Genomic DNA, 26,212 nt, shown 5'->3' on the forward strand with positions numbered 1-26,212 from the left:
AGGTATGCAGGTATACCTTGCATTTACAGAGCATTCTAAAATAACCACTTTCATCCAGGGCATAGCAGATGGCATTTGTTCAGAACCCTTTTCTCTTCCTCAGGAAAACCAAAACCGGTCACCTTGCACACATGTTGGACATTTGGTAGCTTTAGCCTCACTCAGACACCAACTGCATCACCTTTTTGCTCGCAAAAGCCTAAAAGTAGTACTTGTATTTGGGCGTGTTGGTTCATATCTTTTCACGAGGACACAGGGGCGCAACAAAAACACACGGACATAGAAGTAGACAGGGACGAGCGCTCGTCCCTGTCTACTTCTATGTCCGTGTGTTTTGTTGCGCCCCTGTGTCAGCCTAAAAGTAAGAGTGAAAAATGAATATCTTTTTTCAGTGTGTTTCCTCACAGAATACAGCAAAGTTAATCGCTTAGCATGATGAAGTTCACAAGTTTTCACAAGCTCTGCAAACTTGCTGCTCCTCTATTCAGACATACTCATGAGGTAGTTTCAATAGGCAATCACACATTGTGTAACATCACTAAGCAGCCCAACAACTCTTCTCAGCACAAAGCTCCCTCTGATGCACTGCACTGGAGGTGCCCCAAGCTTTGTGCAAAGGAACAATGTTCTTAGTAGACAAAGGATGGCTATGTTACACTGCCTACAAGAAGAGTAAAATGTGAGATTTACATTGACCATTATCAGACCTGAAGTGCCAGCATTAAAATAAAGCCATAACATGTGCTTGCGCTGGTGAAAATGCAAGGCAGCACCACAAAAGCACCAGTTAGTGCATAGCAGCCATAAAAAGGGGGCAAGCAATGGTGACACAGCCCCAGAGCCAAGCACTTATGCATAGTCGAGTGTGCACAAAAAATAAAAAAGTAGGCAGGCAAAGCAGGGCTGGTCATTGGCAAGCAGGCAGGTTGTTTTCTCCTTTTTTTTTTCACATGTTAGTATGAGCAAGCAGAGATCACCTTTTACTTGCGTGGCAGAGAGAGAGAGAGCAGTGTGAGAGTGAGAGGCAGCGCGTTCTAGAGTTGCTCAAGTCCCAGCCCAGTGTCCCACCCCATGGGGGTGAGCGGCGACGGGTGCAACAAGCTTGGCAAGATCGGGGAGGGCAGCTCTAAGCGGAACTTCTGCAAAAACGGACGGGGACACACACACACACACATACAGGGATATTTGAAACTCGACTTCAGTGATGGCAGTGACATGTGGCACCATAGTCCTTAATACCTTTAGTTTACCTCTGGGGGGCACACACGCTACAAACCTTTAGCTATAAGAAGTTACACCAGTACAAAAAAGTGCAGCTCTGTATGCTAGAAAGGTCAAAATTAAATGATTCAACATCAGTGACTAGTATCATTGGTTTTCATTAATCCAAATTGGCAAATTTATAATTTGCTTTAGTTCAACTGCATTCAAGAGTACCAACAAGTGTTTCTGCTTTCCTACAAAAAAAGGAACTCATTATTTTGGACTTCAAATGTCAAGTATCTGGTACTTGAACAACAGAAGAATTTCTTGAAAAACTAAGCCCTATTGGTCATGCCTGAAATGCTGTCAATAGAAATTCCTTGCTCAGGTTTTGGGCCTGCACAAACAAATACGGCACACTTGCATAGGGTGTGCTCTTCCCATGTCACCTACAGTGCACCCTTCAACAACCACACAGAAAAAGCAATGTACCTAACTGGAGTGTGGGAGGACTCTGAAGGACTCAATGGGTGTGGTGCTCAAGATGGAAAAACAGCATTCATACTCTCTTCCACGAAAACAATGCAGTGCCGTGGAAGCTACACTGGACGCCAACTAATACATGAACAAATTCACAAAGGCTTTCACAAGCAAGGTAGGTTTGTGACTGGTAATCGTAACTGGCCTGCACATGGGCCCTTACTAGTAATACAACTTTACTATGTATGAGCAGCTTTACGAATTTAATTCCTGATTAGCTGGTACAAACTCTAGCTTCCACAGAACTCTGCAGTTTTCATGAAACAGTAACAGTAATGAGATGAAGATATACAGGAACTGCTGCTAACCTTGGCAAAAGTTAACAGCATTCTGACTTTGAACATTTTTTTGAATGTGAAGATAGTTGCCACAAGCTGTACTGTGCACACTGATATTGAATATTGTTTGTACAAAGCCTACTTTTGAGTATGACTGCAGATGGCCATTGCAAGACATTTGAAGTTATTTGAGGACTCATTGCCTAGAAATTTTGAACCTAACCTTTAACTCAAATTTTGGACAATTCAAACTGCCCTCACATGTCCTAACCGCATGGAATTAATGGAAGCTGAAAGTAAACGTTCTGCGATCAAAATAGAGCTGCTTGAAGAATTTTCATGGATAGTTAGAAACTTTGGACATTGCAGCCAATTCTAGGTGACAGAAAGGCTTCTCAGGTACAGATGAAGTGTCCCCAAGACTGCTTACAGCTCAATTTTTGCAATGTTCTAGAAAGTGCTCACATCTTTATTCGAGTGTGAGCTGGTTCCATCTCTAATCTAAGATAGCAAAAGTAGTTAAGTGAGGCTTTCGTCACATTTGTCAATTTAAAAGTTTGCTTCAACTCAACTGTAGTGATTCCAATGTACATTACTTTTTTACACTAGACTAATAAAATTGAGTAATATTATCACATCAGCAGTGCATACAAATACTGGATCAAGAGTCCTGTACCAAACAGTGATACAGTTGTTCAAAAGATGTAAAATGTCAGAAATGTTTGAGATATCTCTCTAAAGCATCTAATAACTCTCATCTCCAATTCTCTAGCTTTGAGATTCCAAACAGTTCCCATGCAGGCAATGGCTTTTCATCCAGCCCTAGCAGCTCTGCTACTGTACAGACGCAAAGTGGAAATGTCGACGGTATACGAGTAGCAGGCAGGCCAAATACTGTCACATGTTTTACACGCACTTAACACCAGAATACTTAAAAAAAAGGACATGAAAGCATGTAGAACATAGTGGGTATGAAACTTGCCACTGCCACTACCTGCTTTAAAGGGACATTCTGCTGATTTTGATCAACTATATTTTCTTTGGAGTAACTGAAAGCACCTAGCCCAAATAAACGTACATTCGGATTGGTTTGATTTATGGGGGTTTAACGTCCCAAAGCGACTCAGGCTATGTGGGACGCCGTGTTGAAGGGCTAAGGAAAGTTCGACCACCTGGGGTTCTTTACCTTGCACTGACATCACACAGTGCATGGGCCTCTAGAATTTTTCCTCCATCGAAATTCGACCTCTGCAGCCGGGGTCGAACCCGCGTCTTTCGGGTCAGCAGCCGAGCGCTATAACCGCTGAGCCACCCCGATGGTAAATGCACATTCGTCTGTGCAGTTAATAAAAATGACAGAACAATTCAAAATGTAATTTTTCAACATGGAAATGTCGCTGTCCCATAGTAGTAAGCATTTGCAGACCCTGACATCATGAACGCAACTACTGCCAGGCAGCCTAGGTGGCAGGTAGTGGCAACAATGAGCGTTACATTAACTGAGGTGCACAGGTTTTATTAAAACTATGCCTTAATTCATTGAAGAGGTTTGAAAAATCATCACTAAAATAAGACTGGTGATATGTATCACAGATACCAGCAAACGTTTTTTGCAAGTAGCAGCGCTGTTGATGGAAGTGCCGTTGTCAGTATAGTGGCAGTCTGGAGTTAGTCTGAAGATTCTCTAAACAAAAATAGCCTTCTTATTCTGCCCAAACCGATTCATAAAGAGTAGTGTTCCACTCCATCCAGGTGGTGCAGCCTGACGGCCAACAAAGCTACGAAGTTTGTACACACTGTGGCACCACTGCAAGCTCTGGCCTTGACTTCCTTAGCCAACTTAACACACAAATTTCTGACCAAACCACGAGTTCTACCCTCGTTATTGTTATCAGGGGGAAAGGTTTACAAGAATATCCCAATATTTTTCACTCTTCTCCAGCAGTAGACTGCCCCTTTAATACAGTGATGTTGGGGCAATCTGAAAAATTGGTTGCTTTTTCACTTGCCTTCCTTGAGCTACTAGCAATAGAAGGAAATACAAAAAGTTGGAGGTGAAACCTGGTTTAATGGCCACTGCAAACAGCCTTTCCTTTAGTGCATTACAAACAGTTCCATAGAGACATCAATGCATACATTATGAAGGTGCAAGTATCAACACTCTGCTTTAAACCCCATACTACGATGCAGCGCGTGCCAATATCTGAAAGCCAAACCTGCTCCAGAGAAACTTCATCTCACAAAGATCTAAGCTAATGGCATCACCATGTAGGCTTGCTAGAAATCTGTTATATTAGAAGCATCATTTAATTAAGTCTTAAGGAAGAAGGGAAAGAAAATACTGGTGAAGTGCCTTATAACAGACCTGTGACCACTGTATAAGCCAGCTTAACTGCCACTTCTGTATTATCCATATTATCCATCATATTTTTTATGCCACACAGTAATTCTATATATTATATAAAACATGAGCACATAGGAGGAGGAGGAGGGACTTTAATGGAGCAGGAGAGGTCTGCCCGATTTTCGGCCTTGCATGCTACTCCAGGAGCACATAGGAAATTTGTTATCAGCTGAATACCTCTACCAAAGGGATAGCAACATTCTTAAATCGAGTAGTACTACTACTATCAAAAGGAAACAACACGATTACGCATGGCTCCTTCTTTCAAGTCTTCAGCAATAAAATACCATAAAATATACAAAAAGTGCACCAACTTCTGCTTGCATTACTGCACTTTTGTGAAATTGTTGGCTGCGACAGCAGCTTTTGACAAGGTGTAAGGATGTACGTACACGGTTAACTCAGAAGAGAGGGGGAAGAGGGCACTGCCTGTTAAAGAAAGAATAACCTACACAGTACAACCTTGATAATTCAATATCGCTTTGCTCAAAACACTGGTTAAGTTTAGATTTTCTGCAGTCTCATTATTCACAGTGAAAATTATTCCTAATGCAAACTGTTTGGTTTATATGGGTATAAAGTCCAAAAGCGACTCAGGCTATCAGAGACGCCCTAATGCAAACTGTATTTGGAGGGCTAATGCACTGTTACCCAATCAATCCACCTCCAAAATTCCCAACACAAACTCTCTATCTCAGAAGTAATAATTAGCTCATGCGGTAATGTCTTGACAGAACTGTTCTTGTTTTACTAAAGGATAGCATGAAAAAAAATATAATGGCACCCTATCACTTTCTCAGAATATGTATATACCAAATTAATTTTAACATCTCATTTTAACTACCTTCATAAAATTATGTGCATGTTTCCCTGCAAAAAAGCAACAGCCGCTTTAAGGAGCATGAACACCAAATTTTTGTAGCACATTCTCTCTTTGCAATGATGCACAGGCATTAGTCAACATGGATCATCACGTGGAGTTTGCCCAAAGCCAATAATTAATTTGCAATTTCTTCTTCAAAGTAGTTTCAGTTTCGGTTCAGCAGCCAAACGGTAGCTACAATGCGAAACCTGCAATAGAATAGGTGTTTGCGCAGCTGCTCCCATTCTGGTTCTTGAGGCAAGCCGATGTTAAAGTTGGACCAAGTTATAACGAAGAAGCAGTGATTATGTCACTGTTTTTGTATGCCTCTCACTACATGCAATGGAAAAAAACATGGAATAAAAAATTTGGTGTCCCTACCGCTCTAAGCAGGGAAAGGAAAGCATGTAAATCGTACAACGTTTGGGCTGAGTTCATTTCTTAGCTTTTGTTTAATAGGCCATGTCTACTTTAACCAAAACAAAGAATATGCACGTCAAGCTGAACCTCACCTCAGCCTTCAGGTCGGACACTTTGTCTTGGAGTTCCTTTACTTCTTCAGACTCGGTGCTACCCCTCAGCTGACCAGCTGTGAGCAGCTCTTGGTTCTGTATGAGGTACACATGAAAATGCATGTCAAGATCTAAAACGACACAAGGACAAGTAACTACGAACAGAGGAGACTGCATATTTAACCCTGCAGTTCACTACATGCAAAACAGCTAACAAATGTTAGGTACACAAAGGGTTGGATTGGAAAACATTTATTTCGTCAAAATGCAGATGCAGACGGTCCACGCTAGATGGCCTCCAGCCCATGGCTAGCGGTGACCTTGAAAGTAAATTCCCGTGTTAACCAATTGGACATTCCACAGCGACGCCATAAAGCTAATTTAAAAGATCACAAAAAGGAGTTTCTAGTTTAGAATCAAACTACATACATGAAAGGTAGAAGAAAGGAGGAGATGCATTGTTATTTTCCTTAGGAACTTCGCCATTTTTTTTCATTCACTGCAACACTGCTCTTTCACCCGCTTACAAAGCCTCAAGGAAACAGTGCACAAAAAGAAGCATGAACACACTTAGCATGATCAACACAAGTACCACAAGTTATTTTTTAGCGAGAAATTATCATACTTCAATGATATTGACACGCAGCAGCCAAGCATAGCAAAAAGGCACCTGTGAAGCTAAAAAAAATACTATGCAAAACTAGCTGCAGAGCCAGTGTACCACTCCAGCTCACCAACAACTCTGCCCATCAGGAAATAAAAGCAGCTTTCTACCTAAACTGACCCCGATAATGCAGCTTAGGCTGGTGGTCAAAAAACTGGCAGAACAAAGATGAAAAAAAAAGGGTGGGGGGACAGGGCATGCCCCCATCTCTCTTAGTAGTAATCACCAACACACAACTGAAGATGTAATGCTGGTTAAAATGGACAAATCATGGGAGTGAGGAAGAAAGGCACCTTAATTTCAAGAGAAGAGATTTTCTGCTTCATCTCGGCAATAATTTGGGTGTGCTCCACTTCTCGAATCCGGGCGTTCATCCTCTCTTCCTTCATCTGGAGTAAGCAAGCGAAAGAGAAAATAAGAAATGAGGAATGAACATGAAGCGAGAGCATCAATGAATGAGGCGTGAAATGACTACATCTTGTGCACAATTTCTCCCTTTTTATTTGTCGCAGACTGCATAGAGCTAGCAGCGGAGGCCAAAAAAAATTCACCTGCGATTCCAGGTTTGTGATCTTCCGTGCTTCATCCTGGACGAGCGACTGCAGCTCACGCTCCTTCTCCAAAACCTTGTCTGACATTTGCTGATATTTTGCAATCTCATCTGCTTGTCGCCGAATCTGATTCAAGCTAACTTGGTTCTGTAAACAGAGAAAAAAAGAAAAGACAGGGAAACAAATTAAAGCCGCAGTCATATTTCTCTATGCATCCTACTTTGTCTTGCTAGCCTCACTTCTACCAACAAAGGTTGCTGACCACTCACTACTATAACCTCCCTTTGTTATCATTGCTTAAAAAATGTAGTTTCACAACTCTGGGCAGCTGCCAGCTGTGAGATGTTTCACACATAACAAGAAACCTCTGATTACCACACAGCATGCAATGCTCACTAAACACCAAAATATCACCACTTTCACTTGGGTTGCAGCTTACCTGCATAGCAAAAAAGACTGGCATTTGACTTTAAGACTAGTAGCTAAAAGCCCTATTAAGCAATACACTTTGGCAGGTGGCTAAGCAAAATTCTAGTCAATGCACACGATATCCTTACCTGTGACATCAGACATTATGTTTTTTTGATACATGAATTGTTAGGAAAGCTCTCAAGAAACACTTAATTATTTTAGTTTTTTGTAACACAGTTGCACTGGGAGATGCAAGACAGTCATAAAACATGCAGCCTATACATAAATTCTACACATCAAACACCATAGTCTCAACAGTTGCAGTCACAGCATATGACATATTTGTCCCACAGAACAAAAGAAATCTTTAAAATGCATAACGTGTTTGTACGGACTCCTAGTAATATTGATTGTGAGGACAGGAACAATACTCTAACTGCCTCATTCTAGGTTAACTGCTCGTTCTTGGTGGACACTACAACCTCACCACGAGGAAAGAGATGACGGAGGGAGTGAAAGAAGGAAGAAAGGAAGGGATTACGGAATCAAGTGTAAGGACTAAATGGACATGCACAGTTGTTAGACGACAAAGTAGGCCACTTACTGCTCTGGAAGGGTCTTCCGTTATTTTACTCAGGGTTTCATGTTAGTGAAATATGAACACGACATAGTGCTGAGCTCACTGAATCTCCCTATACGACAAGTACTGAAGTCAAGGCTACAAGCTACGTACCATGAAACCAGTGACATTATATGCAAACTATGAGGAGTAACATAACAGTTTCTGCCATAGGTATGAATTTAATGTGGCTTTTTCAGATCATCGGTCACCCCACAAAAGAACACAATGTAACAACACGACCAATTAAAATCGTACTGCATGAAGAGAACAGTACTTAATTTGAACTTTCCAGTAAGCATAGACTTTCAGGATGAGCAATGCCAATGACCGAGAGAAGAAAATTTCTTGTTCATAAGCCAAGATCTGGCACTCAGATATGGTTCCCTCTCCATCAGCCTTTATTCAATATATTTTTTTTGCATGCTGTACGAGTGATAGGACTACATATCCACAGAGGGTGGCGCCGAAAGCTTGCCTGGACTGGAGGGAGTTAAACAATTACATGGATTGTGGCACTGCCAAAAGCAGTGCTCTAGGAACGGATACTTGATGCCAATGGCCTAAAGCCGTGACACGTGTGTGGTGGTTAGTTGCTATTGATACCAGCCTTGTAGCTACAAACTGCACAGAAGTAGTAGTTAAAGTGCAAGAAAAAGCATGTAAAGCAGAAAGATAACACCAAAAGAAGTGAGGTTTACTCTCCCATGATTTCCTTAGTAGTTCACGCCCCCCAACTTCATGATACGCAATAATCTCTGGTGTTCCACAACGATATGTCGAATTTTAGCATATGTGAAGCCATTAAGGCTGCCTAAAGAAGGCACTGCTTAAAAACCTACTGCACTGAGTAACAAGTCGAACTCACTTGAGTCTCTAGCTCCATGACTCGCTGACGTAGCTCACGCAGCTCAGCAGTAGCATCAGCTTCCTTGAGTCGAGCAGTCATCAGTTCTTCCTGAAGCTGGTTCACCTGTGACTTGTTGCCACTCCACCGTGATGGAGTTGACTGGTTGTCTGACTGGTGGGGATTCTCAGAGCGGTGCTTCTGTAGACAGATTCAAATGAAGTTTAATGATGTTCACATGCATTAAGCTTACTTCCACCATATGTGCTAAAATTAAAATGTTTTCACAGACGCAAGCAGAATTCATAGCGAACGAAACAAAAGTGCTCACTTTTTCATCTTTTGCAGCAGTCTAGACAGGTAAATTGTGGTGCTGCTACTATTATTTTCTTGCAATTTTTTTCGGGTGTCAATGGCTTGCTGCTCATGGAAGGGATACCATGAAAACCTTCCATACTCTTAAATTGAAGAAATATTTCATGTATCTAATGCTTTGCTCTTGTCAGCATATGGTGACAAGAAAGTCAACTGTAAATGTCATGATCTTTTATAGCGATAGCTACACTACGCCACATCTTCGAGCCTTCAACGTGGCCACCGTGGCCACCCCTGGTCACGTGACCAGCCACATGGTTGGTCACGTGGTGCCGAGCAGCTGCTGCTGCCGGCGGCGTGGCGTGCCGGCGAAAACGAGCTGCAACAGCTGTGCACATGCACCATGTCAAGTGGGACAAAGATGAAGAAGGAACGCCCAGCAAAACAGAGCGGCGAAAGACTGACTTTGCAATTCGACTGAGCAAGTTCCACTCAGCCAGATGTAGCTATCACGTCACTCCAGGTTTAACCAGAGCTAAACCACCACCATTTTTTTCTCAATTGCTACAAATGGGCTGCATGATCTATATTCGCGACTGCCAATTATTTCGGCATGGAACAATTCGAACAGGCATTTCTGAAACTGCAAATGCAGTAAGCGCTGTCAGTACCTCCCAAGCAGCTTGTAGGTCAGCCACTTTTTGCCGGAGCTCCTTCATGGACAGATTGGCTTCAGCTTCTCGCAATTTCACTGCTATCAGCTCTTCTTGTAGAGTTGCCACACTGTCATCTGGTGTCGCTTCCCTCAGCCGCTTGTTTTCCTGGAGATCATTCAATGCAGAGAACAAGGCCCTTGAAACACACAACAATATATCATTCCCAGCAATCAGCATCTTCAACAGCATAAAATTTCATATTCATGTCTTAGAAAATTAATAATTCCAATGTAATTACCTTTCACATAATGACACAACGGTTCAATTTTAAAGTGATAGCCTTAAGAGCCCTGTTCTGCAGAAATTCCAGCAGCATTGCAGTTGTAAGCAAAAAATCAACATTGGTTGAAAAGGTGGCTAAGTCAACACGTAAAGCGCCAGATTTGAAAAATGATTAAAACATTAGTAAACTGGTGATTAGAAGGTTGCAAAGTCATTCGGACATGTAAGTATATAAAGTAAATCAAAAGCACTGAAAAGAAAATTCAGGTAATTTTTAGTCGGGAATCGAACCCCTAACCCTTAGGTTGCGAGCCAGACATGTTGACCACAGGCCACAAAGGCACGTTCATACAGGTTGTCTAAAGCGGGGCTTTATATGTATGTTGTGTGGTCTTTCACATAATATGGAAACAGTCTCCGTGTCTGCATGGACATGAGGAGCCACTGCTGGGGCCCATTACACACCATTGCATCACACCCTTAAAGGCAGAGCTTAAGTGTCCCAAATTTTTTGCCATCCCAGACAGCTCTTTTCCACAATGCTGGTAGTAAAATGAAATTCACTAGTGTAGTTTCACTAAACAAGCGGCGGTCTGGGTAGCCTCTGCAACATAGCTGAGTGCCACACCACATATAAAATGATGGCAATGACAGCACTAAGTGCCGAGAATGGTGTGATGGTGATCCATCTTCAAATCCTATGTTAACCCAACGTACAATGCAGAGCAGCAAATCAATTTCATGCAGTTACTATAAGGCAGCTATAACTACACAAGATGCAATCCCAGCACTCCAGAACTGTCATAATCACGTGTGGCATTTTCTACAACATTCGAGATAGTTGTCAATATTTTGAGTTTGAGTTTCTTTATTCTACCACAGTCAAAATTTTACATGATCGAAACATACGAGAAAAGCGCTGTACAGCAAACTGTGATAAGGAAGGCGAGAAAAAAGCCATGGTTTTGTGGCTTGACAGGCCCCACCTCCCATAGAACAAGCATTTACGTCAACAGCAGCAGCAGGAAAAAGAGTATCATCAACAGCAAATCACCAACAAACAGAAATCAACAGAATATCATGTAGTGGCAGAAATTAAATGAAAAAAAAAAACCGAAACTGGTCATATGATTAGAAAAATGATACACTCAAAGAACCATCATTCGCAGTAGCCTGATGCGATCACAGTAACCAAATCTTTTTTTTTTCGTAATGTACACAGGTTTTCTGCACTGAGCTGTAGTTAATTATTTAAGTGCCTTATCCCAAAAGTTTACTGCTGTCTTTAAACTGGGTGCGGCTGAAAGCAATGGCCAGTCTAATCTTAACATCCTCTCAGTGTAGTTGCTTCAGAATTCTTTTCTGTTCTGTGGTACAAGTTCGCCCATATAAACAGTTTTCAAGAGCAGCACAACCCTGCCTATCTCCATTCTGGCCTACCTGCGGTCACCACTCAGTGACAGTATACTATGTACACCATGCTCATCAAGCTCCACCTGCCAGTAAAGTGCATTTTCGGATTTTCTCACCCGCCACGGTGGCTCAGTGGTTAAGGCGCTCGGCTATTGATACGGAGTTTCTGGGTTCGAACCCGACAGTGGCAGCTGCGCTTTTATGGAGGCAAAATGCTAATTCTACGATACGACTTCAAGCGCGGTGCTTAAAAATGTTTGCCTACATGTGGTTACGACAACGCCTTAAAGCAGGCGCATCGGAAAGCTGCTCACTGACATCGCTTTTGCCTGCACGGGGGTCATGGAATATTGTTATTTAAGAAAAAACTTCATGCTTCTCAGGTAGACTATATTTGTAGAGCGCATCCTGGAGCTAATAATAATAATAATAATAAGCCCCGCCGTGGTGGCTCAGTGGTTAGGGCGCTCGACTACTGATCCGGAGTTCCCGGGTTCGAACCCGACCGCGGCGGCTGCGTTTTTATGGAGGAAAAACGCTAAGGCGCCCGTGTGCTGTGCTATGTCAGTGCACATTCAAGACCCCTAGGTGGTCGAAATTATTCCGAAGCCCTCCACTTCAGCACCTCTTTCTTCCTTTCTTCTTTCACTCCCTCCTTTATCCCTTCCCTTATGGCAGGGTTCAGGTGTCCAACATATATGAGACAGATACTGCGCCATTTCCTTTCCCCAGAAACCAATTATTATTATTATTATTATCTGATTTTCTCAGAGTGCTTTAGCTGCCGAGCTCAGCACACCATCCTAATCCACAGCAGAGGACAACTCCATCCAATAATTGTTCTTAGTAAAAATTAATACACTGGGTGTTTCTTGTTATGTTAATGCTTGTCTGGCAGCAAGTAACCCTCATCACCATCATCATCAGCCTGACTACGCCCACTGCAGGGCAAAGGCCTCTCCTGTGTCTCTCCAATTAACCCTGTCCTTTGCCAGCTGTGGCCCCTGTATCCCCGCAAACTTCTTAATCTCATCTACCCACCCAACTCCTAACTTTCTGCTGCCCCCTGCTACGCCTGCCTTCTCTTGGAATCCACCCCGTTACTCTATTGTGGTTCAGAAGATTAACTGAAAAACTTTCTCACCACTCGATTAAAACTTGTGATGTTGCCATTTTGAAGTGAATGATGGTGTAGCATAGCCTCTGGGGTCCCGCAAAAATTTGGTGTCGACATAAGCTGTTTACTTGCGAATTCAGCCAGTGACGGGCGACACTTGTATTTTCATTTTTTTGTCTTTTTTAGCTTATAAAAGATCCATTTTTGGGAAGAGCTGCCTCTCTGTCGTTAAAATGCCATACTTAACGCATCAAGTTTTCAGGAATCGCATATAAGCGTCTTTCGCAAAATAGTGTGTTAGCAGCCACACTCTATTTTTTGTGCAGTTTTTGTTATGTGCATCAGTAGGAATGACAGCACGATGAAAAAAATGACTGTACTACATTATTTGCATGACTATAACACAAGGGCGAGTTTGAAAACTAAAACTATTTTGCAATCTCAAGCTGTTCAGGCCCGCCATAGCCGAAAGGCCCCCACAAAAAATGCATGACTGCACACTAAAATACGTAAGAACCCAATACATCACATTATTTATGAGGCAACTATCCAGAGGTGAGCTCTACAATCGAGCAAGGCCAAGCCTTCAATACTTTACAGGAGTGGAGACACCAAATTTTTCGGGGTGTTTTGCTCTGGAATGATACATACGACAAAAGTAGTACGACACATGGTCTGGTGCTTAGTTGTGATGTCACAACAGTCTTTCGACAGCTGAAATTGAAACCGAAACTGTATAGAAGAATAAATTCAATTAGAAGTTAGGTACTGAGTGTAGGTGAATTTCACGCAGTGATTCATATTCACTCATGCCTTACACATCATTTAAAAGCAAAATTACACTATGAAAACTCTGGTGTCTCTACCCTTTTAAAGCATGTAGCCTTCTATGCAGCAGAAGCTGCTGTCACCACCGTGCCACCGCTACTCGGTGTTTGGAGCTGCCCAGTCCCACACCCATTTGCCCTTTTTTGATTTCCCTATTCCACTTAAATCTCTCAGTGACTCCTCTTTCTCAAAGAACCACACTGCCTCCTATCCATATCCATGGCCACCATCTCCTTAGCATTTTCACACCGCATGCTTTGCCTCCAAGTACATTAATAAGCTGGCTCTCCCAATGGCTCTCAAGCTAATTATAGCTTTTCGAGGAAGCTAGAAAAAAAAAAATGCACACTACATCCATACCTCAGTATCGAATATAGCACGAGGTGCATTCTGAAGCATTATTTGATGTCTCCCGTGGATGTTTGTGGATTCTTCGTTCTCAATTCGCAAAATTTTAAATTTTCCGCCACTGAAGGTTATAGGCCTGCCATAGTCTGTCGATAGATGCCAACTTTACTTTGTCCTCAGGGTCCCTTTTAAAGTGCGAGGCATTCAGGTCCCAACAGAACAAGACTGCACACGTGATGACTGAATGTCTTCCTAATAATTCCAACTCATCTAGCAGGACAGAATGCACTGAAGGTTCACTAGACTAGAGAATCACAAGTGGCAAGGAATTGCCCGGGACTCGCAATTTGTTACATCTCATGTATGGTTAAGCAAGTACGCCTAACAATGTTTTACTGAATGCATTGAAAAAAAGAAGTCAGCATAACTTCATTGCCAATCATACTGCAACTAATTATACTGATGTTGCAGCATCCAGTGCAATTAATGCAGATACATGGTTTCAAGAAAGGTTTCCTTCAACTGAAACATTCAGGTGTTCAAAATACATAGCACATACTACTGCTACATAACTCGAGTGGCTCCAAGCATGGCTCCTCAGCCTGGACTGCCATAATGCAGCAAGTCCAAGAAATTACAGCCGCTTGTAGTATATGTTGGGAAACAGCCTACTTCACTAGCAAAAACACCAGCTTTCAGTCACATGTGATGGATGGTCAAGCATCACATTCGCAGTAAAAGAAAGGCACAAAGCTGCAACAGACCTCTTCGAGTTCATGTATCCTCTGGCGGAGGCTACGCATTGCCTCCTGACCCTCAGCTTCACGCAGCTTCACAGCCACCAGTTCATCCTGCAGGGACTTGAGCAGATCCTCTGTCTGGCTGTCCAGCGATGATGGTTGCGTTTGAGCCTGCAACAGAAGCAGTTGCATTGGATCAGTTAACAGTGCTAAGATAAGACGTTCAGCAATTGCATGTGCTCAGGAAGCTTTAACTTCCACACATGCCACACACACGTCACATGCATCAAGCCATCTAATCACATCACTTATCCCTGTCTACAGTAACATTTTTCTATAACTTTGCACTCCCCACAACATGATGCTTCCACTATTGAGTAGTTCGTCATCGCAAAACGGTGCAGGCAGTGGATTTTTTCTTTTACTGCGGAAAATATAGGATGTTTGCACAGGCAAAGAGGATAGTGGCCCCAACCCAACAGAGGGGACCTTTCTACTCTCACTAGCTTTAGCGGTGGAGAGAAATGGGCTCTGCCTATGCTTTGCTAGGCTTGGAAAGCTATTATTTTGTGCACATTTAAAGTATTTAAACACAAGATAATTAATGAAAGCATACAGAAGCCCCAGATCAGTCTTCAGCACAAACATTTTCACATACTACCTATTTCAATTTTTAGCAAAGAACAAATGACAGGTAGCATTGTGTACCGTTCTTTCATGACTTCACCACTGCTTTGCTTTGGACTTTCACATACTTTTACATGCAGACATGGTGTACTTGCTTTTCCCAGGCAAAGCACACATTAATGTACTAGAACACAATAATACACATTAGTGTATTAGAAAAAAAAACTGTCAGGCTAACAATTTGAATCCCAAGACTTATGCCACATGCTTTGTTTACAAGGTGCCAGAAAATTATTGTGCCCTTTTTGCGCAGAAAATACCCTTTTTAACTATGAATTCAAGCTGCACATGCAGTCAGCACAGGCATGCAAGAAACTGACATGCAGTTTAACATCTTGCAATTGAGCAGCAAACTGTTTGTCAGCACACAATCTGTTTGTTGCTACATAGAAGAGAATAGAGCTTATTTTCCAAGAAAGGAAAATAATCTCTATTCTACTGATCATTTGTATCATTGGAAGAAGCACATAGCCAAAATGTTGACCAGGTTAATAACGAGCTGAGTGCCAACTAAACTTTGAACTGAAATGTTACGCACAGGTGTTCAACAATACAATACACGATGCATGCTGCTTAGCAGTACTTGCTGCTGGGCCAGTTGGCCCATATCATTGATTGAGAACGAATTGCACAAACAAGAAAAACACACAGGAGACTAGGCAGACAGAACGGAATGTGTGCAAATTTGCGGCTGATTTTATTTCTGTTATCGATGGGCTCACAGTGTCATTTCGTATTCAACATTAAAGGACTATAGGCACCAAATTTTTGCTTGCATGTTTTCTTCTTTCAAATTATGCATAAGACATACATACAGTCGACGAACGATTTTTCGGACTCTCTAGGAACTGCGAAAACATCCGAAAAATCAAATTTCACCGAAAAAATCACTAACTTATTGCCAAAATGCTGAAGGAATGGGTCAGTAGTTTTGTGCACATTCTGAAGCTCCTCATGGCTAAATCTCACCACGCATCGTGTACACAGATGACGGGCGGCGAGCACTTTCACAAGCCCGCCCTACGACGACAGTGCAGCCGGCCTTCGGCATATTCCCCAGCGGCCGCCCTGGTTAGGACAAAGTTTAAGTGAGAAGCGAACCCGCTGCTAAGGAAACTGAACCACGCCCGCAGTAGGAAAGGCCCGGAATGAAAAGGTGAATATAGCGAAACAATAAGAACCAACAAACGGCCAAAGAAAGCACTCCGTTGGCATTGTCCTTCATAACAAGGCCTAACGATTATAGCAGAATCGGCATGGTAACCAGCGATATGCACTCTGCGGTGGATTGCATATTGCGAGACGCATCTTGTTTGCCACTGAAACGCCAGCTGCTGATGGTTTTATGATGGAAAAGTCAGCGTTGCGGTGTGTTTCGCCGCTACGCTGACCTCTCTTTGAAATGCACCACCATTTTCTTCCGTGCTTGTCACAGGCCTCCCACGCGCTTTGCTGTAGCCTGTTCACGTATTCGGGACGAAATACTCGGCTCGGATGAGTTCCACGAACTGTGACCACTGTTCAAGTTTGTCTGTTGGCCGACATCCAAGAACAGTACGAATTAAAAACTACGTGGTCGCAATGTGCCGACGTGAGAACTTCAGCTCCAAAATTTAAGAGGCTCCCTTTAGGCTTGAATTTCGATTTGTGTGACCAAGTTTTCGATCTCCCTTGCAGTTTGAATTAACGAGGTTGCATTGTACGCATTATATGGAAGCTTAGGTATTGGCGGCGAGTGCAAAAGAGGTCTGAAAAATCGAGCAGTCAGTTGCAGTGCATTCGAAATTTCAGGCGCTCTTATACATTGGCTCTATGGTCCATGTCACAATGCCGTGAAAAAGCCCGAATTATCAAGCATGTCCGAAAAATCAACAGTCCATATTTTCGGTCGTCGACTGCAGAGAATTGCGTGATATTCACCTAAGGGTGCTGATAATTTATAACTGAATTTCTTCTTGACACTGTTTCAGTTCTGATTCCATGAACCGAACGATGGCTGTTGTTGTAGTTGACCTTAAAGGGACACTGAGGAGAACTCTATCAGATTTTTTTTGTTAGCAAAATCTGATAGTTCGGCATTTCATGGCTTTGTTGCCACTTGTCCGGGTGCAAAAGATGCATTTATTTCAAAGAAATTTGGATTCGAAGTTTAAAAATTTTTTCCCGCCGGTCCGATTCAAGCTCGAGAACTTTTATGACGTCATAGGACGGAGTGACGTGAAGCGTGACGTAAACGCAGACTTCGTGATTTCTGGTGGCAGCGGTGCGGTCTAGCAGCTGCCGAAATGAAAGCTACCGCCGCCGCACGTTGAAGGCATCTATCGGGGGTCACTACCGTCGCTTCGTTTACGTTTGCAGCGGCGTCTTGCCAGCGTTACAATGGATGCCGTTCCTGAACCCGACGACGTAGTTCTCGCAAAAAACTCCGGCCTGCATTTCAGCGACCTCAGCCCCACAGAGCATGCGATGCTTTTGAGAGAGCACGGTTAGCTTAGGCGCCTATGGGTCGTTTCCCCCTTCCTCAGTGAGCAGCCGTTGCAAACTAAATATCATAACCCCAGTGCGGGGAGCCGCGAGGGGCCAGGACAAGGTTGGCGCATTGCGCCCATCGGAGGCTGGCCGGGGCTTTGGGGCCAACGGATTGCGATTCCTTGAACGGCGCGGAAGGGCCAAGTTAGTTATTTTTTGCCACAAAAAACGGATGGGTGCTCAAGGGTGCTCGCGTTTAAAGTTGGCGGCTTGAAACTAAAGCCGACGCACGACGCTTTAACGGCTTCCGCTCGATCCAACGGGTCCACTGGATCGCGCTCTCTCGCCCACTTGCATGTGCCTTCAGATGTGTACGGTGAATGGATTAAATTAGCCGAGAGCTCGAAAAGAACAGCTCCGCCCAACTGCCGAAGCTATTGAATTATGTCACAACACGCACACCTCGACGCGGAGCCGAATCAGGCCGGGCCAGCGGCGGCTGGCACACTCGGCGCGAAATAGAGACATGCTCCAAGTCTCCGCCAGTGCGGTCAGAGTGTGCCGAAGCCTCCGAACGCTTCGGCGGTCAGGCGCAGATGGAGTATAGAGGGTCTTGCTTTGGCCGACGTGACGTCGCCGTGCAGCACGCGCGTACCGCCCGAGTATAAACGCGTCTTAACAGAGCCTGCGCTTAGCCACTAACCAACGTATTCGGTGGCGGCATCTATGGGAGAATTTGAAACCCCCCGCACACTCACGGAATAAAAAAAAATCTGTGCCGAGGCTCGGAATCGAAAGGGCCTTTGGCGTTTGAGGCGGAGACGCTACCACTCCGCCACGACGGCTCAAGATGCAACTATCAATAAAGGTACATCTAGTGAATGCACTCTTCCGATGCAGAAATCTCCACCTTTCGCTACGTATATCCTGGCTTAACAGAGCTAGGTCATCGGCAATTTTTCTTAAATGCCTTGTACCTTATCTCCTGTCCCTAATAAATGATTTCCGTTAAGTAGTTTGAAGTTGACTAGCACAGCCGGGAATGTTTCACCGGGCGAGCGTGCGAAGACACAAGTGCTCTTTATACTGCGAACTGCCGTGCACGATCACCGACCATCGTGCCATCATAGCTTTTCATTGACCGTGGCGATCATCTGACAAGCCTTAACAGGCTCCTCCAAAGGTTAACCAGCACTTGAAGCGGCACTTGGAGTTCTTCTGCTGTTCGGCGCTTGTAAATCGAGGTGCACCAAAAACAAAACCACGGGGCACGCAAAGCCCATAGACGCGAAGCGCCATAACAAATCGAAACTCTCCTGGCCGCCTGTGACGCCGCCAAGCATCGGTTTTCTTTGCTTCCAACATTCAGGTTGTCTTTAGTCTGCCTTCCTTGTATGATAAAAGTGCACTATCGGTTTTAAAACAAAAACTTACTTCAATATTGAACCGTGCAACCTTCCTTTGTCAGCCTCAGAGATTTGCGGTTTATGTAGGAAGCAAAATTCCGCCAAGGTGGCGTCTCTTGTCCTATGACGTCACCACGCTTGTACTTGGCCTGAGGCTTGAGATTGGCCTGTGGTGGCGATACCTGTATTTTGGATCTTGCTATTTTCTACCTTACAAGAGTTTTGTTTTCAGTAAGAGCGGCGTTCTTGTGACCAGGAGCTGGTATTCTATTGATACAAGCCAACTTCAATTTCTCCTCAGTGTCCCTTTAAGGTCATGTGAGGCATGAAAAAAACAGCAACATAACTGCTGATACATCATTTGTTGTCATTCCAGCTCTTGAAACAGTTGCAGTGAAGTAAAATTATGCATCAGTGTTTGTAATGCAGGTTTTTTTCGTGCCTCACATGACCTAAAGGTCAGTTACAGGTCATAGCCATCATTCAGATGATGAAATCGAAACTGAAATACCATGAGAGAAGAAATTCAATTATAAATTTAGTGGTTGTAGGCAGATACCATGCAGTGATCCATGTATGTCTAATGTGTAACACATCATTTGAAACAAGAAAACACGCAATTGAAATTAGATGGCTATAGTCCTCTAAACAAACTAAGAGCCAAAGGAAGAGGCCTTACACTCAGTGCCTACATTGACTTCAAGAATTAATGTTCTTGCTAAAGTGTTGCGCCAATGAAGATTTAAGCGGCTCCCACAGTACACAAGTTGTCAATGTGTCATAATTGCAGCAAGGAAAATCTCAGGCAACAGACAGCGTCATAACCAGAGAGGTACTATATACAGAAAGAAGCAAGCCACCCAGAACGAAGCTAGCCGCTCAAATTTGTGTGATAAGGAAGTGGATATGGTAGGAAGTGTGTAACAAGAAAGAAAGATGTGTATATGACATGAAGACAGAAGCAAACCTGGTGTAGCTCCTTGATCTGATTGTTTGCTTTTTGAAGCTCCTGTTGCACAGTAAGTTCTTGTTGGCGAAGTGCAGCAAGTTCCCGCTTGATAATGTAATTGTCTTCTGCTTCCTGGGCACGCACCACCTGGCCTTGGATCAGACGGTCAGCCAGTGCAGAGCTTTCCTGTACAAGCAAACACAAAACTTATATCGGCAGGCCTGTTTGGCAATTAAGTGTGTCCAAGTCTATCTTGCTAGAAATATATATTCCATTTAGACAAAAAAATATGTAAAAAAAGTAACACCCAGTCAATCATATTAAAGCACGATGGTCTCCATATTTCTGCTAGTGATCTCGTAATGTAATACAGTTGCTGACCGATTTTTCGGACTCGGTGGGACCCAGAAAATGGTCACAATAATCGAACAGTCGAAAAAATCAAACTTAAAAAAAAAATCTTCCTGTGAAAAACCAGCTTTAAAAATCATGAACTTGCTCCCCACATTCCATTTGCAAGTGATAATATTAGACTCCATCTAAGCCACAATCATGCTTTGATCATGCCCACACCACCTCGCGATGAAGTCACTCTATGTCACAATACCAGACAGTGAAAAGTGGCCGCAGGTCATGCCGCAAACATATGCAGGCGCCGTGTGAAGCAAGAAGAGTTAGTTTCCATGGGCAATGATGCTCACAAAGACCGAGAGAGGTAACCCACGGAAAGAATGTGCCTACAGCCTTTCCGTTTTTCCTAGTTCTTGCAGGTGCTACAGCGATATCGCACAGTACAGTAGCACCAAGCAGAACAGGACGCTAACCAAGGCTTCAAAAGCTAACTGTTTGTTCAAGCAAACTTGTGCTTACAATAACATAAAAACAACATGCACACGAGGCCTATGCAAACACATAACTTAAGTAAAAAAGCCTGTGTTGTCTAAAACAGACTTGAGCAAAGAGGAAATAGATTTCTGGGGCCATTATCATTTGCAAACAATCTAGTTGTGCTGCGGGAACACAGGACTAGATAATTCGCCACATGAAATGAAGCTAAAAACAAGAACACTGTGCATCTACGACGATAAAGCAACAAAACTTTATGGCACAGTCAACATGGCAATGCCTCAGAGCTTACACAAGCGCACCTCAGGACTCTAGATTTAGGGACAGATGGAACATGCTTAGCATATGTGCCAGCTGTGCTTCACAAGTGTTCAGGAAAATAAGAAAACACAGGAGATAAGCAGACCTGCAACATTTGAAGACCTCAGCTATGTTTACAAATGACAAAATAATAGATCACAAGTTCATTACGCGAGCATGCTATCAATTTGCATTGCGCAGACAGACACAAAGTCTCAGTGCATAGCATTCTCTGCAGAAAATGGCCAATGCAAATTGCTGATCATAGCAGCAAAGGAGAAGGAACACAGCTATCAACATGCTGAAATATTTAAGGTTTTAATGTGAGAACTCTGTAAACTAGAAATTATTCTAGTACCCGCTAAATGCTTTCACCAAATAATGATATAGCCATTTAAATTATCTATGCACAAGGTGCAATTTCAATTACAGGCTTTTTTGCTGCAAAGGCCCACAATTCCTACACCACAACTGCCCAAATACCTTTTGCCATGTTGGAGTCATGACACTCCATTTTGCTAATCCTTCATTTTTGATACACAGTGTTTTTTTAAACTAGCATTATCAGTTGGACATGCATGTGTAGAGTGTGCTTCTGTTCAAAACTAGAAAAGCCTTCCAGTATTAATCAGGTATAAAAAGCGCCCAGAACTTTAGCCCTCAAAGAAAGGACTTTAAAAATGACACATGTACATGAATCCCGACATTTTCAAAGTAAGGGTGTTGAAACCAGGCACTACATTTTCAAGCTGATCCCCTGCATTCTAACCTATAGTATGGACAGCATCCAGAACATCAGTCTAAAGAATATTATCCAGTGTTTATTGCCTAATTAACTTTGGATAATTTATATATGAGAAGTCCTAGGCATACATCCTATCCTTCCATATGATAGCTAGTGGCTCGCACAACTCTTACCTGTTCGAGGTGCTCTATCCTTTGTCTTAAAAGCCTGTTCTCTGTACGAAGCCTCTGAAGAAGACGGAAAAGAAACAGCGAGGTTATTTCAAATTAGTTTCCATTTGTGCCAGTACGAATACGAAGTTAAAATGACTTTACACAAGTGATGCCCATGTTGCTCAAGCAACATTAACTTCTATTACAGTTAGTGGCGGGCAAAGCCTACAAGGTGCACCTGTGACATATTTTCCTTGGAAGCTGGCATCACTCTTTGGTAACACATCATTAAATCAGTGGGGTGAACACGTCACACCAACATGAAAACAGCGTACAACTGAATTGCAGCGGTAACATGTCTTGAATGTCCAGAGATATTTCTCATTTTAACAAGAAAAAGAGCGCCAGACAGCCAAGACAGGTAAAAAAAAACAAGGCGCTAAACCACCCTTCACTGGCATACGGTAAATCCTAATCAATTTGACATCTAAAAATATAGGTAAAGTTACTTTTTCATGCTGCATAATCTACACCAATGGGTATTGTGTGTACATCATTGCTTATCTTGAAAGGTTTTTCATGACGAAATTCGGACATCTAGAAGTATGGCCTGTGAAAACCAGAAAGTAAAGGGCCACCAGCTAGCGGTTGCACAGCCCACAGATTAAACCACAAACATGCCCCAAGCCGACAAGCAAGCCTGCACTTGTGCGCCACAATGTGCAACCCTAGTTGCCTCCACAATAGAGATGCGAGGAAAGGATAGTGTACATTTCTCAGAGCAATGATGGCCAAGCAGACCAAAGAGAGAACATGTGGGGAGGAGTGTTTGCCCACCTTTCGCCCATCACCCCACACCCCCTGTGGTAGCATGGTGACCCCCACTGTGCTATCAATGCAATCGCACACTACTGTTGGTTGGCCAAGTTTCTTGTGTCACCATGCCACTACATGGAACTCTTTCTGTTGCCATTCAGTGCTTGGCTTGCATATCAGAAGCAGAGAGGGAAATAAGGCTAGACAGAAGGCTTAAATTTTTATAATGTGCGATACTTTTATAACTTCGACTTAGTGACAGTTTGCGGCAGATGCCCTTTTCGCATACTTACCCTTAACTCAATCAATTCTTCATGCTCTTTAACCTTGAGTGCTGTATACTCCTTTTCTAGCCTAGAAAAAAAAAAAAAAAACAATGTGAACTGAAGCAAGAGCCATATTTTTAGATTTTGCCTTCATGTGTTCTGTGCTACTTCTCTCCTGTGTTATAATCAACACACGCTCAATATTCTGAGAGCAAGAGCATGCTAGCTTCAAACACAAGGGTTTTATGATGATAGCTGTATAGAAAGGTTTCTTCATAATAAACAGTGCCACCTCTAGAGTAGCACGTCATGACCAAAACATCTGACATTCACCAGCTAGCCAATGAGAATGTTGGCCAGGTGGGCCTAAAAGTGAGCGCTCCAAGAAAGAGGGTTACAGCTCTTGCCTTCACCCCAGAAGAGGGTGAAAAACTCAATAGTCGTAATCTTTAAGCCTGCTTTTCTATCTGTAATGCAGAAAATCCATGTACACTGCTTTGAAAAAGTAACCAGACAACTTTGCTTGTGACCTGGAACAGTTGTTGAAGTATGTTGAAAAACCTCCTGTTGTGCTTGCTATGTAATAGGCAAGAGACACCATGCACAAAACTGAGCTCCATGTGACCGCTCTAATGACCATGCAAACACATCACGAGTCTTCAGATTCATGAGTGCTGAAAGAAAGAAAGTGACCAGACAACAAAACCACGAACACCGTCAGCCAAAGCCAAAACACTTACTTCTTTATCTTCTTGCTGTTGTACTTCACTTGCAGAGCCAGGTTTATAAGATAATCAGGATCTGTTTCACACTTGCTTGGCATTTCCTTTTGGAAGTACTGCACAACAGTGGACATGCAAAGTGGTCACAGATACCTTACACAACTGTAGACGTACCTCACACTTAAAAAGAATACAGAACAAAGGGTACAACACATAATAAAAAAGATGGATGGACAAACACTGAGAAGAAGGTACAGTCTTTGTCAAAGGTTTAAAGCCCATGAGGGTTCACTTCTGGGCCATGCCGGGGAACTCGTTATGCATTCCTAGCATTCCAAATGCCTTGAAGGTATGAGAAACTCTGGTCCTCCCACCTCCGAAAGTTAGGACTTCCACGGAACAGGCCTCCTACAGGGCTTAAGAAGCACACCCCGCTTTGCTCTGAACTTTTGACAAAGGCTGTACGCTATTGTATAGTATCTTGCCTCACCCTTAGCATGCCTTCCATGTCCAGCTGGAGTATGTCTTCTTTGCAGAATTGGAGAATAGCTATGGCTATCCTGAAAATCATCTCCATTCCCTGTGAATAAAAAAAAAAGACATGATCATGCCAAATTCTAGAAAAACTATAGGTGCTCCACACAGTTTGTGCTGGGAGCACATTTCCTCACAAAATATGACAGAAGACTCAAAGGGACAGGTACTAATGTGTATATAGAGAGAGGTGACCAAGGATACCTCAAGTGGTCACTTTTCTCTTCACTTTCGCACGTCAAGGCAGGGCCCCCAATTTTTTCATGCTACATCACTGAAAAAATTAACTGTAGTACTATCACAACATACTTAAATGGCCACCAGAACTGAAGTATTCAGCAGGCAAGGTAACGCAAAGAGGTGCTCTTTATGACATACATGATGGAAGTCAGCAGCCAGTGAAATCAAGGACCATACAAGATGTATTTTCTTTTTCTTTCTAGTTTTTTTTTTTTCCACCACTGGAGGATTAATAAAAGCAGGAGAAAAAACAACTACATGCCGCAGGTGGGGTCTGAACTTATGACCTCCGAATTTTATGTCCGGTGCTATACCAACTGAGCTATGTCGACGGCTGTCCAATATAGAACCCCGCTATAGTAAACTCGGTTATAGTAAAAACTCTGATATAGTAAAGTGAAGCTGCGGTCCCATTTCGCCTTCCATAGACGACTGTACATCTTTTTTTTTTTTGTAATAGTAAAGATTTTTTTTTTTTTGAAGAAACTGCTATAGTAAAGAGCATCTAGCCAAGGCGATGTACTTCTCGCGGGATGATGACATCGCGGCATGCGCGAAGTCAAGGATCACGAGGCATATAGGTACTGAATACAATAAAGCGGCGCTCTTTGAGATGGCTTTACCACCATGCTCGAAAGCCGCGAGGAAAAGCCAGCTAGTCAAAGACCTTGAGGACGAGGCAAAGCGCGCGGCACGCACAGAAAAAGTAAACCTGGTTGTGAACATAGAAAGAAGGCGGCACGGGTCGCAGAGAAAGGAAAGCCAGCAAAAGTGCAGTGAGGAATAGAAATGGGAAGAAAAGGCCGTGCGTTCGTAACATGGCAGCACGAAACATGGAGAAGCAGCGGCAAGAAGCGGAGGTGCAGTGGCACTGCGTAGGCGGTTTTGCCGTGCTTGACTGTGTTGTGCGCATTTCTTTACTGCCTCTTAAATGACACAAGGTAACAGAAGATGATGCAGTGATCATGCAAAGCTTTGGTTTTCACATGAAATCAAACTAGCGTTGCATTCGTAGCCACGCTGTATTTGTGCAAATGCAGTACTTCCACAAGACGCAAAGCAAGTCAATAAAGTGATAACATGTGATAACTGAAAATAGATAATTATCGCATAAAGGGACAATAAGAGCAGGATGTAAGGTATTTCTAAGTGTTTCTTTTATAAACCAACACTTTGTGCTTAGTAAGCAGCCAGAGAGCATACCGTAAAAACCGAACTATAGGTCGGACCGGAATATAGGTCGACCCCCTAACTAACCAATTCTAAAAATGAAAAAGATTTTTCAATGGGAAAAGTACCGAAAGACATCCTTACTTTGAAACAAATGCGACTCGAGGTGTTGCACAATGGTGACAGTATTTAATTTCATTTAAATGCTGCTTGTATGTACACCCGGCAAATTTTTTGACAATATCGCGCACCAATCAGCCCGCATGTTTGTTTCTGGCACAGGCAAGTACGGCGCCGTAGAGCAAAGCCCTCCTCTTCAT

The 26,212-nt window shown here is 43.1% G+C and overlaps 1 protein-coding gene across 6 annotated transcripts in view; it reads right to left on the minus strand.

The window, feature by feature from the left end:
• Evi5 (ecotropic viral integration site 5) overlaps positions 1 to 26,212 on the minus strand; it is a 227,066-nt gene that overhangs the window by 17,162 nt on the left and 183,692 nt on the right. For 3 of the 6 annotated variants that reach the window (XR_013311273.1, XR_013311272.1, XR_013311271.1), the window contains 12 exons: positions 24,439 to 24,528; positions 23,967 to 24,064; positions 23,254 to 23,314; positions 22,166 to 22,219; positions 20,120 to 20,287; positions 14,615 to 14,761; positions 9,878 to 10,027; positions 8,913 to 9,092; positions 7,015 to 7,161; positions 6,757 to 6,852; positions 5,800 to 5,895; positions 978 to 1,139 (listed from right to left, as the gene is read on the minus strand). Coding sequence is in view for 3 of the 6 variants with exons in the window: in XM_077649323.1 (XP_077505449.1) it covers positions 5,800 to 5,895; positions 6,757 to 6,852; positions 7,015 to 7,161; positions 8,913 to 9,092; positions 9,878 to 10,027; positions 14,615 to 14,761; positions 20,120 to 20,287; positions 22,166 to 22,219; positions 23,254 to 23,314; positions 23,967 to 24,064; positions 24,439 to 24,528 (1,287 nt within the window). In the remaining 3 variants the exon portion in view is untranslated. The remainder of the gene's footprint in view (positions 1 to 977; positions 1,140 to 5,799; positions 5,896 to 6,756; positions 6,853 to 7,014; positions 7,162 to 8,912; positions 9,093 to 9,877; positions 10,028 to 14,614; positions 14,762 to 20,119; positions 20,288 to 22,165; positions 22,220 to 23,253; positions 23,315 to 23,966; positions 24,065 to 24,438; positions 24,529 to 26,212) is intronic. The other 3 variants (XM_077649323.1, XM_077649321.1, XM_077649322.1) reach the window with 1 other exon arrangement.

The sequence above is a fragment of the Amblyomma americanum genome, chromosome 1, assembly GCF_052857255.1.
Source record: "Amblyomma americanum isolate KBUSLIRL-KWMA chromosome 1, ASM5285725v1, whole genome shotgun sequence".
NCBI lineage: Eukaryota > Metazoa > Arthropoda > Arachnida > Ixodida > Ixodidae > Amblyomma > Amblyomma americanum.